The sequence below is a fragment of the Scomber scombrus genome, chromosome 13 (genome assembly GCF_963691925.1).
Source record: "Scomber scombrus chromosome 13, fScoSco1.1, whole genome shotgun sequence".
Taxonomy (NCBI): Eukaryota; Metazoa; Chordata; class Actinopteri; order Scombriformes; family Scombridae; genus Scomber; species Scomber scombrus.
Genome location: NC_084982.1, coordinates 15,464,498 through 15,480,422, shown reverse-complemented (window position 1 = coordinate 15,480,422; position 15,925 = coordinate 15,464,498). Strand labels below are relative to the sequence as shown.

At 38.7% G+C, this 15,925-nt stretch overlaps 2 protein-coding genes across 2 annotated transcripts; both read left to right on the top strand.

Moving 5' to 3' along the window:
- Nucleotides 1-191: 191 nt before the first annotated feature.
- abcb11a (ATP-binding cassette, sub-family B (MDR/TAP), member 11a) lies at nt 192-8,401 on the top strand. The gene is made up of 27 exons (XM_062431133.1): nt 192-240; nt 350-365; nt 446-491; nt 625-866; nt 950-1,034; nt 1,149-1,282; nt 1,374-1,545; nt 1,660-1,784; nt 1,861-2,035; nt 2,135-2,248; nt 2,367-2,477; nt 2,563-2,688; nt 2,778-2,981; nt 3,086-3,256; nt 3,338-3,527; nt 4,549-4,630; nt 4,719-4,821; nt 4,910-5,074; nt 5,177-5,281; nt 5,357-5,518; nt 5,636-5,839; nt 5,954-6,195; nt 6,312-6,468; nt 6,582-6,779; nt 6,880-7,086; nt 7,872-8,018; nt 8,201-8,401. Exons 1-27 carry the CDS (start codon nt 192-194, stop codon nt 8,399-8,401), a joined length of 3,933 nt encoding a protein of 1,310 aa, XP_062287117.1.
- A 3,189-nt stretch (nt 8,402-11,590) lies between these two features.
- Nucleotides 11,591-15,865, top strand: spc25 (SPC25 component of NDC80 kinetochore complex). The gene is made up of 7 exons (XM_062431906.1): nt 11,591-11,666; nt 13,242-13,413; nt 13,914-13,979; nt 14,226-14,372; nt 14,491-14,616; nt 15,175-15,273; nt 15,727-15,865. Exons 2-7 carry the CDS (start codon nt 13,263-13,265, stop codon nt 15,849-15,851), a joined length of 714 nt encoding a protein of 237 aa, XP_062287890.1. The 5' UTR covers nt 11,591-11,666; nt 13,242-13,262; the 3' UTR covers nt 15,852-15,865.
- The last annotated feature ends 60 nt before the right edge of the window (nt 15,866-15,925 follow it).

Below are 15,925 nucleotides of genomic sequence, written 5' to 3'. Positions count from 1 at the left end.
AATGTTTGTGCAACAGTGAACATTTTTCTTAAACTTTGGAGTTGTATGCATGGGCTATAATCAGTCTAAAAACTGGGTTCTTATTCATTTCAAAAATCCCATTTAACCTCAGCGATCCCATTAGTTAAACATCCAAATTATAATTAAGATTTTTTTTTAAATCCACAGTCGCTAAGTGAGGAAACAAAGACATGAAGGAATCGATAAAACTTAAGACAACAGCAGGCGCAGATGAAGCAGGTGCGTGATCTTCTTCTGTTGTACAAAATTGACACATTATTATCAGAATTTTGCATGAAAACTAAGCAATTATAAGCAACTCTAAAGATGGTTTCCCCTCTTTTCTCAGCAGATGAAGAGAATGGGTAAGTTTGAATAGTGAGACTGAAATGACTTGTTATCTATGCAGTTGTTATGGCTCTTACATTAATTTCATGTTTTACAGAGATGAAAAGAAAAAAGAGAACGGGAGTGTTGGATACTTTCAGCTGGTAACACCTTTGCTCATATTATTTATGAATCAAAACATTAACATCTTTCCATCAAATTTTCCTGTCTTTGATTTTATTTATACATACAGAAAACAAATACAATAATACAAATCCTTCCTTTTCTTTAATGCAGTTTCGATTTGCCACCTGTAAAGACAAATTGATGATGTTGGTGGGGAGTTTGTGTGCCCTCATACATGGTGCGGCCTCACCTCTCATGCTCCTAGTATATGGCATGATGACCAACACATTTGTGGCTTATGAGCTTGAGGTTCAAGAATTGAAAGACCCAAACAAGACCTGCATCAACAACACCATCTATTGGGAAAATGGCTCCATTTATGAAACAGCTGAAAACAGTACAGTCTACTGTGGGTGAGTCATTGGTTTATTAATGATAGTTTATTTATTGATGTTTACATGAAGAGTTCTTGTTATCTGTTTTATTCTCTTTACAGGGTGGATATTGAATCACAGATGACCATGTTTGCATATTATTATGTTGGAATTGGATTAGGAGTTCTGTTTCTTAGCTATTTTCAAGTAAGTATGTGTGCTTTTCATATTCAGCACCCCTTTGAAAGCAGGTGTAATTATAGCTTAATGACAGTGTAAATAAGAAATAATTTCCTACCACTGTGACTGTCACCAATCTAGATTTTCCTCTGGGTGTCAGTCGCTGCAAGACAGACTCAGAGAATCCGAAAAACTTATTTCCGAAAAGTAATGCGAATGGAGATTGGATGGTTTGACTGCAACTCTGTTGGTGAACTGAACACAAGGATATCTGAGTGAGTTGGGGGCTCAATCTGCAGATTAGGCTGTTATCAGTGTGTGGTTATGAGTGTTTTATTGTTTCTGGTGTGCTCTGTTTTTTCTCAGTGATATCAACAAGATCAACAATGCCATCGCTGACCAAGTGTCTATCTTCATTGAGAGGATCTCTACGTTTGTGTTTGGCTTCATGGTTGGTTTCATCGGTGGGTGGAAGCTGACTTTGGTGGTCATTGCAGTGAGCCCACTGATTGGTATAGCTGCTGGACTGATGGCTATGGTGAGAGTCCAGTTGTGAGTCACAATGAATGGTTTAAGTTGTATGTTTAAGTATATTGTTATACTTTACATGTTTTTAAATGTTTTAGTGTGTTTCTCTCCCTTGTTCTTGAAGGCTGTTGCCAGACTGACAGGACAAGAGCTGAAGGCCTATGCAAGGGCAGGGGCAGTGGCTGATGAGGTCCTGTCGTCTATTAGAACAGTAGTAGCGTTTGGTGGGGAGGAAAAGGAAGCTGAAAGGTATTTTGGCATTTTCTAAGATCATTAGGTGATTGTGTACAATTTGAATTGAATTTAAAACATGAAATTTGCACAGGTATGATAAAAACCTTGTGGAAGCTCAGAAGTGGGGTGTGAAAAAGGGAGCCATCATAGGGGTGTTTCAAGGATACCTGTGGTGCATCATTTTCCTTTGCTATGCGCTGGCCTTCTGGTATGGATCAAAATTGGTAATTGACACCAAGGAACTGACTCCTGGTGCTCTAATTCAGGTGTGTGAAATTAAATACATTCAACCTCTTATCTTATACCTTTTATATTCACACATTTTGTAAACAGTGGACTTTACAAAAGTCTGTGTTTGTTTGCAGGTGTTTTTTGGAGTACTCATGGCAGCTATGAACCTGGGTCAGGCCTCACCCTGCCTGGAGGCCTTTGCTTCTGGTCGTGCAGCTGCAAAGACCATCTTTGAAACAATTGACAGGGTAAAAAAATTTGCAGAGTTGCTGTTGCATATATAATGCAGTTTGGATGGCTGAATTATAAATTGTTATATAAAGAATTACCATCATAAAATAACATTATGTGATGTTACATTCACAGGAACCAGAAATCGATTGTTTTGCAGAGGATGGTCACAAATTAGACAGAGTAAAAGGTGACATTGAGTTCCATAATGTCACTTTCCATTACCCATCCCGACCTGAAGTCAAGGTACATTTCTTTCAGCTGTCAGTACTTTATGTCAATTTTGCAGTTCTCAAACTTAAACTCATGATGAACCCACTACATCTTTCAGATTTTAAATGATCTGAGCATGCAGATCAAAGCGGGAGAAACCACTGCTTTTGTTGGACCAAGTGGATCTGGAAAGAGCACCACAGTCCAGCTTATCCAGAGGTTTTATGACCCAAAGGAGGGAATGGTAACAATCTGAGCATCCCCACAGACACACAGAACATTGGTGGAAAGTTTGAGGACTATAGTGTAATGTCACATCTAAACTTCACACAGGTGACTTTGGATGGACATGAAATCCGAAGTTTAAACATCCAGTGGCTTCGATCTCTCATTGGTATTGTGGAGCAGGAGCCAGTGTTGTTTGGTACAACCATTGCAGAGAACATCTGCTATGGTCGACCTGGAGTAACCATGGAAGACATTATCCAGGCAACAAAGGAGGCTAATGCCTATAATTTTATCATGGACCTGCCACAGGTACATTTACATACTGAAAGATTATATAACAGAATTCTAGTAGTTATAATAGTTTAATGCTCATATAGAAGACTAAAATGAACATATAGCTACTTAATTTCCAGAAATTTGATACTATGGTGGGAGAAAGTGGAGGTCAGATGAGCGGAGGACAGAAGCAGCGGATTGCTATCGCTCGAGCTTTGATCCGAAACCCCAGGATCCTGCTGCTGGATATGGCCACATCGGCCTTAGACAATGAGAGTGAGGCTGTTGTCCAGGAAGCATTGGATAAGGTGAGCCACTCTCTGCCAGTGTAACATGCTATTAACATATTGTATTTTGCGAAATTACTCTTATAACTTTTATATGTGCAGGTGCGTATGGGCAGGACCACAATTTCTATAGCCCATCGTCTTTCCACAATTAGGAATGCGGATGTCATCATTGGATTTGAGCATGGGCAGGCTGTGGAGAAGGGAACACACAGTGAGCTGCTAGAGAGGCAAGGTGTCTACTTCACCCTGGTCACCCTTCAAAACCAAGGCACATCCAACACAGCTAATGGTAGGTCTCATGTACTGTAGATCTCATGTTCACATCCGTAAACACTGTTGACAAATTGCTCTCTTTACCACACAGATTTTGCCCTCTGACAGTCCATATAGACCCTTTCACATCATATAGACCATTTTGACTTGTAGAAAAACCACAGGTGTTACTTATAACATTAATAATGTTTCTGTTCCATTTAGGTGTCCCAGTAAGCAAAGCCAGTGAGCTAGCTTGCACAATACGACAGGCTTGAAACCTGCACAAATAAATGGAATACAGCCATAATTCATGTTGTTAATTACACACACGCCTTTCCTGCTTCCACAAGTCGAAATGTCAACCATGAAAAGGGTCTATTGGCTGGCCTGGCCACCCAGAAACAGTGCACTCCTATTTGCAAATAGCCAGTCAGCTACTACCTCTCTTATTGTACCCACCTACTTCAGTCAGACACAATCACAGATGGTAGTTGTTGTGTCTCTTCTCTGTCAGATCTTTTGGGGGAGGGTGCGAGATTGTCAGCCTGCATTTGTTTTGTATGACCTGAGATCACAGCTTTGTGTTGCGAGAGGGAACAAGCATCTGGCTTTGTCACCTGAAGCCTACATGCCTTTTTCATAGGAGACATTTTGACATGTCATGGCATAGCACAGCTGTGGTGTCTCATTAAGCATAGCCATTGAGCTTGTGCATGTTATTAATTACACTTGTCCTTTTAATGCTATGACAAATCAAAATATTTGTCATGGAAAGGCCTATAGAGTCTTTAAGAGGGTATACAATATGTATGAAATAAAAATAGAATTCTATCTCAAGTTATGTGAGTAGAGGAAAGGGCCCTTTTACCTTCATCCTTTGTCATCCTCACAAATCCCTTCTGGTGGGTCATGAATGGTTGAGACAGTATACTTCAAGGCTCTCAGCATGAGTCACAGGGAAATGCTAGAGCGTGTTTAAAGTTTCTGCCAGATTTGCTAAAGAGAAAGCTCCAACACTTATATTAAAGCTATATTGATTTCTCTTTCTTTGCCAGATGCTGTCAGTGAAGCTGCTGAAGAGGACTTTGATGTTAGAGTGAGGAGTTTTAGCCGTGGAAGCTGCAGATCCAGTAAAAGGTCAAATAAATCCAGCTAAGAGAATGTAGACACGGATATCTATATGATTTATATTCACTAAAATAATTTGATGTTCTCACATCTGTAGTAGGAGCTCTGTTCGACTGCGATCTCAGAGCAAATTGTCCAATGACATTCTCCCTGATGCAGTATCTGGCGGCCTCAAGATCCTTTCGGACACACCACAAAATGTACAGAGGTTCCGTTATATGCTATCTATTACATTTACTATATCTTGCCTATGGAAGTTAAATATCTTTAATGCATATTCTTAAACAGACATGTGAGGATGATGCACTTGAACATCTAGAGCCTGCCCCTGTAGCGCGTATCTTGAAGTACAACAAACCAGAGTGGCCCTACATGCTCCTGGGTTCTCTGGGAGCTGCTGTCAATGGCTCTGTCAACCCCATCTATGCTATCCTGTTCAGCCAAATTCTCGGGGTAAGGGCTGCTCCCAACTTTCATGATGGATTTATTCTCTACTTTACTGATTAAGTTAGTTTGTTAATGAGCCAATCACCAGTAAGATCTTTGTGTTTGCAGACCTTTGCCATACGTGATGTGACAGAGCAGAGGGAGCAGATCAACGGGACATGCGTTCTGTTTTGCATTGTGGCTGTGATTAGTTTCTTTTCACAGTTTTTACAGGTTCGCATCAGCATTTTGCCAAATAATAGGCCATTTCATTTAGATTTAGATTGACTGACTGATTTAATGTTCCAGGGATATGCTTTTGCTAAGTCTGGTGAGCTGCTGACACGCCGTCTGAGGAAAGTGGGCTTCCAGGCTATGTTGAAACAGGAGATTGGCTGGTTTGATGACCCCAGAAATAGCCCTGGAGCTCTGACCACCAGACTAGCCACTGATGCATCCATGGTCCAGGGTGTAAGTAGCACATTTACAGGCCTTTACTTCACATTATAAAATCTCAGTTTTTGAATTCATATGGGTGTTGTGGGAGTTATTAAGATGTTTTGTATGTGGCTGGTGTAATTTCTGCAGGCAACAGGATCTCAGATTGGCATGATTGTTAACTCGTTGACCAGCATCGGAGCCTCTTTCATCATTGCCTTCTACTTCAGTTGGAAGTTAACTCTGGTAATCATGTGCTTCTTGCCCCTCATTGGGCTGTCTGGGGCATTCCAAGCCAAAATGCTGACAGGTTTTGCAAATGAAGATAAAAATGCCATGGAAGCAGCAGGTCAGGTAAGCTGTCTTTCCATCATAACGTAGGACATTTACCACTGAAACTCATGGATATCTCTGAATGTCTCTGTAAAATCAAATATTCCAGTATAAAATCTGAACTCCCTCCTGCAGGTATCCAGCGAGGCTCTTTCCAACATCAGGACCATCGCAGGCTTGGCCAAGGAGAGCTCATTTGTGGAATCTTATGAAGAGAAACTTGAGATTCCATATAAATCTGGCAAGAAGAAAGCCCACATCTATGGGATCTGTTTTGGCTTTGCCCAGTGTGTGATCTTCATGGCATATGCCGCTTCATTTAGATACGGAGGCTACCTGGTTAGCTCTGAGGGGTTACAATACATGCTGGTTTTCAGGTTGGTAAAAGTCTTTCTTTCATGTGGTCTTTGTCAGCACCAATATTAAAACATGTTTTCTTTTTTGTAATGCGCTTGCTAAAAATCATCCCAGTGTTCATATGTTGCTCCTCCAGAGTGATTTCAGCTATAGTGATTAGTGGGACAGCACTGGGCAGAGCTTCCTCCTTTACCCCAGATTATGCCAAAGCCAAGACTGCTGCTGCGCAATTTTTCAAACTTTTGGACAGAACACCAAAAATTAAGATGAGCCACACAGACGGAGAGAAATGGGTTGGTGAATTTAAATGGCCATACAGTAAATACAATGTACATCCTATAATAATAAGATGTAATTTTGTCACGATGCTCTTTAAATGTGATTAAGCTCAGTCATTTATCTTCAGGAGAATTTCAAAGGTGAAGTAAAGTTCCTCAACTGCAAGTTCACCTATCCAACACGACCGGATATCCAGGTGTTGAAAGGCCTGGTTGTGTCTGTGAAGCCTGGTCAGACTTTGGCGTTTGTTGGGAGCAGCGGTTGTGGGAAAAGCACCAGTGTTCAACTACTGGAAAGGTTCTATGACCCTGATGAAGGGCAAGTGGTGTGTGGACCGATTTAGATGTTAATTTTACTCTCAAAATGAGATCAATTTATTACAAAGCTGTCAACACTGTCTTAATTATGTCAACTTTTTATTGCAGTTGATTGATGGCCACGCATCTCATACAGTCAATGTGCCCTTCCTGAGATCTCAGATTGGCATAGTGTCTCAGGAGCCAGTGCTGTTTGACTGCAGCATAGCTGAGAATATACAGTATGGAGTTAACACACAAAGCATCAGCATGGAAGATATTGTTGAGGCCGCCAAGAAAGCCTACCTTCATGACTTTCTGATGACGCTGCCAGATGTGAGTGACTTAATGATATGACTTTCAATGCATTGCTAATGAAATCCTGACAAGCGTTAGAGGAAGCATTGAGAGAATAAGCTACTGTCTTGCTATTAAGAAGAATGTTGGGTGAACACAATTTTAGGGTTCCAGCTTTGTTGGAAGCTGATTTGTGTCAGACATTAATAGCGGCTCTGAATTTATTTGTTAAAAAGTCACTTTCAGAAAAAAATAACAAGCATGACTTTATGAATTTAAATAGCACTCTCACTATAAGTTTCACCGACAGCTTAAAGGATAGGTTTGCAATAGTCAGATGCCCAAACAAACACTGATACATGTTTTTCTTGCTGTAAACATTCATAATGGGCTTTCAATGTGAGTTATGGGTGGAACAATCCATATCCTTCCTTCCTTGCAAAAATGTATTTAAAAGTGTATTTGAAGTTAACGTAAGGCTTTAGTCACCCAATTTAGTTAAATCACGTCAATATCTTTCAATGTTATTGTGATTTTTTGTTATCATCCCACCACAACTGAACAAGAAAACAGTCTGTTGAGTCACAAACAGGGATTTTTTTTTCTGAAAAGACAGTAACTGTTGAAGATATACACTTTATTAAATATCTCATATGGCTGGAGCCTCATATTACCTTCAGATACATTTTTTCTCAAAACACTGTGGATTTTCTTCCCCAAGCTTTACACCTGATATGTATGCAATACCTGTGACACTGTATGGTCACATTGTGACCTTTTGCTTTGCTTTGTCCACTTCTTTCAATACATTTGCAAATTGGTAGAAATATGAGACTCAGGTTGGTGCTCAGGGCTCCCAGCTGTCAAGAGGTCAAAAACAACGCATTGCCATTGCCAGGGCCATCATCAGGAATCCTAAGATCCTGCTACTAGATGAAGCTACTTCTGCCCTGGACACAGAGAGTGAAAAGGTACCCTGTAAAAACCTTTCTTAGCACCATCAAAAAGCTTAAACCTAAAGCAAGGTCTTTCTGTACATAAAATTTTTAAATAATTTTCACATACTGACACAATATACCGATAGATTTTGACAAAGTGACACATTGTCTTGAAGAGTGGGTTCATGACAAAGCTACTGTATGTTTCCCTGCAGACCGTCCAGTCCGCTCTGGACAAGGCAAGAAAAGGACGAACCTGCATTGTCATCGCTCACCGGCTCTCTACTATCCAGACTGCTGACATCATAGCAGTGATGTCTCAGGGAGTTGTCATAGAACAAGGCACACATGATAAACTCATGGCCAAGAAGGGCGCCTATTATAAACTGGTCACAACAGGCGCTCCTATCAGCTAGGTGCCTGCAGCCACATATGATTTTTATATCAGCCTTACTGTAAATTTAAATGATGCAATGTCATCTTGTGGTATCACACTGAGAAAGTATTTGATGACACACTGAGGTTATATTCATTGCCCTCAAAATATAATAATAATAGAATGCTTTTTTAGAAGTTTGCATTAAAAAAAAGAGTACAAATTGTTCATCTTCTGGTTTGGAGAATATGTTTTCACAATTAATTTTCCTGGCCATAGATAGACATATTTATTAAATATTTATTTGTTTATGTTTTCAATTTGCACTCATCCATCCGTGTTTGTATTGTTGGACTGTAATTATTGTTCTAAATTATTCTCCATGAAATCTGTGATTGTTTTAATAAAAACTATCAAACTATACTGTTTCAATTGGAAAGGACTGCTTCAAAATAGTTTCTTGGAAGATCCTGCTGGTGTTATTTTAGTCATAGAAACTGATACAATCCTGAAAGGTTGTGTAATACTCACCAACAATCCTGATGTGTTACACCTCCACAGAGTTTACTTTTGGGGTTTAAACCAATGAGCTGGGAGGGCAGTTTTGGACATAACATAACAAAATCAAGAAGATTATCTTTAACTGGAAAACGTGCTCATTATGGATGAACAAAGTAAATTGTCTTGCTCTTTAGTCCTTGGTATGTGATAGATCTTGAGTATATGTTTTTATAAATTGAAGGAGTCAAAACAATTATATAAGAATGCAGGATCATTGACAAAAGTCACTGTCATTTCATCATTTCAAAGGATGTGATAAAAATGATTTCAGATTTCTCATTTGTTAGTTACTGGAAGCATTTTTCTAAATATTTTATTTAATATGTTGAAGTTGTTATTGAAGATTTAGTGTAGGATGCTACGTAATACTGTTGTTGTTGCCCTCAGCACCAAGTCATTAAGTTACCCAGACACACAGATGTTTCTTCAAGCTTTATTTAACAAGTAGCCTACGCACTTAGGACAGTTACATCATTTAGTGCCATGCCTCAGGTGCCACCGGATGCCAAGCAACAACAGATGATGGGAATAGAAGTGAAATGGGTTCTGCTGGGGAGTTTAACTAATCTGCCTAATCGAGTTACATCAGAGACTCTGTTCTACCTCATTACATTTTTGCTGATTAATATTTGAATTTGCCTGAAGAGAAGTGACCCATGTGACATTATGTTATTCACAAAGAGCAGTACAGTACATTCACAGTTTGCAGGAGAGAAATCCTGAATTACAGAAAAGTATTGATCCACCTTTGTTGTTTAGTTGTTGTCAGGATACACAGGATTTCTAATGTTTAAATTAAGGTTGACATCTAAATGAAAATCTAGAGTTTCACTTTTCAACTAATCAGCAATCCAGTCTGATCCAATATAGTCGTAATAACATTTAGCAATAGAGTCATAATAACATTTCTGTGCTACATATTCATCACTGATAAATTGGACTGATGTGGAAATTAAGCTGTGATTAATAATAAGAAATAATAGATTTGGGGTATTTCACCATCCATGATGGCTTACCATTTGAAAATAAGATTGAACCAATCACCGAAAACAGCCGCCCATATCATCTTGGTGCCCACATCACTGCTGAGATGGAACAAGAGGGGGAAATAAACAGAGAAGATATTACGAGGGTCACCCACAGTTGACATGAAGTTGAGGAAGTCATGGCATTCCCTGTAGTTGTTCTGGAGGTACTGTATAACCAGCACCCCACTACTGTAAACAAAATCCATCTGAGGTTGACTGTCTGCTCCTGTACCACTAGTCAAAATGCCATGAACCCTGCTACCCCACAGATAGCTTTATATGCCATCCTGGCCTCATAAAATCATTCAGTGGAACCATGGCAACAACTGCAAGCTCTTGAGTTTGAAAGCACAAATAATAAAATGATGTGTGCCCAAGTCATGAGAGCTCAGCATTTTAAGACATGTTACAAAAACTGGTTACACTCCGACGGTGTAGCCATCAGGTATTTTACAGACCATTGCTTTTACAATTGTTAAATATTAGCCATTGCACACACTGAAAGAGACTCATGTAACCCCCTGGATCCTTTCAGCCTCATTAATATTCTCATTCTCAGTGAACGTAGCAACAAAATGGGCCTCCCATCATACTGTAACTAAAAAACAGCGTCCATCTGGTGCCCACAGTTAAGCATCCAGTAGATCTATCATCATCACTTTACCTTTTCCATTTTAAAACTACCCTATTTGTTTGTGCACTTACATTATACAAATTTGACAGTAATATTATATTGATGCATTTTGAACTTGATGCTGAGTAGAGCAGTTGAAACCCACTTCACAGATTCACCACAAGGGGGTATAAAGTTGCATCAAAAGACATAAAAGTTGCTTTGTGAGAATCATTGACTGTACATAAATATTATATACATTTACAGTCAATGGTGAGAACCAACAGGTTGCATTTTAACATCTAGCAGAAATGAACACCATCAAGCTATCAAGATATTTGATGGTGTTAATGAGTGCAGCCACAGTTGAAATTAGTCCCTCTGAACAATAACTTTAGCTTTATTGAACAATAACTTACGAAAATTAAAGGCAAGTGGTATTAAAAAAACATGGTAGGCTATTAAAAACATGGATGTGTGTTTGAGCAGGAAGGGAAAACAAAAATCAAACATAAAACCAAACCAAATGTCTACTTTACTTGCCCAACCCTTGTGTGAGTCAGTATGCCACACACGGTGTTAGCGCGCACATCTGTCCTTATCTGTTGTCTCTGGCACAACCCACTTCACCTGTTAGTTTTTTTTCTGTGTGTATGTTTTTGAATTTGTTTTTCTATAAGGTCTGGGTAGACTGTAAAAACTGAATTGACCTCTGGGATAAATAAAGTAATATGTGAAACTGAATCTGAATAAATGTAGAATTTAAAGCAGAGCTGTTGTATTGGATTGCAACAGGTGTACCTAATAAAGAGGCCAGCGAGTGTAAATCTATTGGACAGGGCAGAAGATGATTGATCAGCCCCCTTTAAAACACTGGGCTGGTAGGAAAAGATGCTGTAGGAGTTGTTTGACTCCAGAAGATGGCAGTAATGAGACAACATGGATGCCATAGAAGAAGAGGGAGGAGGATAAAAATGAATACACGTTGTTTCCGGTGTTGACTGCCCGCCCCCTGAATGCAGACCGCGGATTTTTGAAAATAACGACAAGTCCCGGAGCAGAAGACTAAGAGCTTCATATTCACCAACCGGAGACTTTAACAGGTGATTGTTGCTTACAGTGAACTAGTCGCTTGGAGTCCGTTTGTTTAACTTAACTTACGTTAACGTCAACCGCTAATGTTTTCAGGTTAGCGTTAGCTGGAGTGCTAATGTCGATACGTTGATGACGTTAACCGGGCGTGCAGTGTAACAACACGGGTCTTAACGGTTGGTAACGTTCTTAACGGACACCGTTACCATAGTTACAAAGTCAGTCTGACGTTTGTTAACTCGCTTATTCGAATGTTAACGGTTAGTAACGGCTCCGTGGGGACCAGTTTAACGTATCGCTGTTGGCTGTTTAACGGACACAGACCTGCCTCCTTGATCGTCGGCTTGACCGTGACACCGTTGTTTTCTGGGATTTATTATTCACAACCAGATTGGTAACGTAATTATACGCCAAGCAGCAAGTTAACTAACTAATTAACACCGGCTAACTAATAAACAGAACAGTTAGACAAAAACAAACCCCTAGTTTCTGTATTTTCCACTGAGCTGTCAACCACATCACACAGTCTTCATTATTGGTTTTCATATAGATGGATCTATTGACATTATATTGACTTTCTTACTTTAGCTATTTTTTTATTTTGATGTGGGAGTTGATTTTTATTTTTTTTTTTAAATGTGGTTTTATTTTATTTTATTTGTTAAGTTGTTTGGATTTCATGATTGTATTGCTTGGTTTTTATGTTGGCTGTCTTGTGCTTCTTTATGTTTCTTTGTCTTGGGACCATGTTGGAAATAAGTGTTTTCCAATTTAATATGATATCAATTTTTTAGTTTGTTAATCCATAAAATCAATCAATCAATAAATAGGAGCTCAGTAGCATTAGCTGTTAAGGACATAAAAAAAATCATATCTGATGGTCCATTTACTACTAATTTTTCTTCAGCTGTGTCAGTCTTAATCATACATTGAATGGTTGATTGTGTTATTAAGTGTAATAGTAGGCTATATGTTGGGCCACTTATTTTCACTATTGATTTAATCTGCTGATTATTTTCTTGATTAATCTTTTTTTTCTTCTATAAAATGTAGTTATTATGTAGTAGAGATTATGGTGTTGTCTTCAAATGTTTATATACATTACCTTTGCTTTCATGAGTGACACAGAAAAGCGTCACATGTTCACATTTGAGGAGCTGCAACCAGCAATTGTTTGGCATTTTTGCTTGACTAAAACAATTATTCGGTTATCAAAATAGACAAATTTCCTTTCGATCGACTACTTGTTGCAGATCTAAGTAGGTAGGAATATTGATCCATGCTCTTGTCTTAACACTATTATTTAACTTTGCTCCAAACCATCAGCTTTGGGGCACTGCACTTGAAATGCCTTAAACAATTAAACTGTTTGTATTTGTTTCACAGCGTCAGCTTCAATTTTATTAATATACTGAAGGATAGGTTTTTAAACACATTAAAATGACAAAAATGCACAATTCACATTAACAACAACAGTCTATAATCAAAAACATACAAGCAGTGTTTATTTAAGAGATATTTTCAGTGCTAAGTTTCGTGTCTTTTTTTGTGTTTTTATTTTAATTATTATTATTTTTTTTTTACAGCTTGTGAGACTCCAGAAAATCATGACGTCCATCACTGATCCAAAAATGAGTGACATGTTTGCCAATGCAATGAGGGAGATCCACAACAAACATCTCAAAGCACATGAGGAGATAATTGACACAACAGTGGAGCTGTGCCAGTCCCACAGACAGTTTGTGAAATCTGCACTTGGTATGATTATTGTCATGGATATTCTGTATCCCTACATTTTTAGTAACTAATCATGTTTCTGAACTAAACATAGTTAAATATTTGAAATGCCCTGTGGTGAACCGTCCTTTTGTTAATTTGCCTATACCCACTTGTTCCTGTACTTTAATACTGTGCTCCATAGTAATTGTACAGATTGAGCTGTGGACACTAATGATGCGATAATGGTTTTTAAAACTTGATGTCATGAATCCCTGCAGCCAATGTGTAGCAGATACATTGTGGAGTGTTGCTAGGCCATGCTTGAAGTCATAACACAATGTTTCTAAGTCATAGGAAACTGTGCTTCAGAGTAATCTAAATAAAACCTAGCCTACTCCACATAATAGTTTGTGACATTGACTATGACTAAAGACCAAGGCCTTCAAATTCATACAGTTATTTAATTTACCATACAGTTGCCCGTGTGCTAGATTAGACCACTATGGATGGTTAATGATGCTATTTGTCATTTGGTGCAGATACAAGTTTGAAGAAATGTAAGGAGGATGAAATGCTGTTTGAGACGATACAAACATTCAAAAAAGGTGAGTTTCTGCATTAGGCTATACAAAGTTAAACTTGTGCCTTACATGTGCCATTTGTTTGTGTGTGTTGTTAAATTACAGATATTGGCCCCATTCCAGTTGTTATGTGTGGCTTACTTCTAATTGTTCTCATTATCTGATGTACACTATGTGCTCATATTTGTCTTTTGGGAAAGAAGGGGATAGGTTATAATGCAACTTCAGCAGCTTCAGCAACTGTTAATGTGAGATATGTTTTGCCCCCAGACCTGCAACATAAAAATACGTCACTGAAAGAGAAACAGCACGCCATTTCTGAAGTGATATCTGAGGTTCAGCAGAAGGAGATGCAGAAAGACATCCTTATCCGGAAGATTGAGAAACTTAAGGAGGAACATGCCAAGAGAAGAGATTGTAAGTTCATGTTATAAAATGCAATCAGTGACATATCTCAGAAGTTATTTTGTGACTGTGACATATGATGATTTTAGTAATTGACAATAAAGATCTTTTTTTTTTGTCCACTCCTCAGTAATCAAGTCCCAAAATAAAGCAAACAAGGACAGACTGAGGAATCTCCAGAAAGCTAGACTGGTCTTCCAGGATCATTTGGGGCTGGAGATACGAACAATCCAAGGCAAAACACAACTGGTGAAAGGTAAACCAAACACATGCAGAGCTGTTTACTCAGTATCCTTCCTGAGTGCTGTTTCTATCACCCATCTCTGCTCTTTAACAAATTAACCTTTAATACCAAGTTTGGAGAGTTGCTCTTAGGGTTCTCTGTCTAGTAAAAAACATTAATGTATTATGTGTGGATTTCCTCCTTATCTATCTAAATACTTCACCCAAAGCACGTTTGTATGAAATCAGCTGTATTATTGGTGTAGAAATTAATTTGAGTTCTTCTAATTTGTATATGGCACACACCCTACTGATGACCGTCAAAACAAATAGAAAATGCTGTTTTTAGGTTAGAATACTTTTGAATACACCCTCAATGGCAGGATCCAACATTATGTATTATATGTTAAATACTTGCATTTTTGGTGACGAAGCAAAAGACTCACCCACAGGGGCTTAAGTTCAGTACACACATCAGGTCAGTAGTAGAACTGCCTTATAGGGTAATAGGCAAAACCAGAGATACAATACACGCTTCAGTTAAAGTAAATATGACTTATGGCTTTATAGAGGTTTCTTTTTCTTGTTAAAGGTGAAAAGTTGCAGTTTGTTTTCCGGCATATCAATCCTGCTGATCAGGACAGCGCTTACGTCGTCACAATGGGGCTCAAAGAAGACGGATCATATCAGAGTAAGACACACACACACACACACACACACACACACACACACACACACACACACACACACACACACACACACACACACACACACACACACACACACACGATGTATCAGAAAATCATTGCAACATTGTGCAAACCATTAAAAACAATTAGCTGAATGATTAAAGTGCTTGCCATATAACTGCAATGTCCCTGGTTTGGTTTGACCAAGACGTGCCAAAAAACGTAATTGAAAATGGTTTTAAAACATCTACATTTCCAGTAGTAACTAAAGGGCTTTGGGGTGAGAGCCAAGGTCAAGAGGGATGGAAGAAAAATGTGTTGAGAGACAGAATAAAACACTGCTTTATTGTTGACAATAATAAAATGATTAATTATTACTAGCCTCATCATTGTAATAGTCTACAACGAACATTATAAATGGCCTCCATATTTACCCAAAACTTCCATTTCTACAGTTGTGTCAAGTGACCCCTCACTCGAGTGTTTGCCAGACTTGGAAAAACGACTTCAGGAGACGAATAACTTACAAGCGTTCCTGGCAAACGTCAGGAAGGAGTTTATCTCACAGGCACGTTGCTAAGATTGGAAAAAATGAAGATAAAGAACCTTGCAGCAAACTTCATGAGGCTTTGGAGACTGATGTGAGCAAAGAGG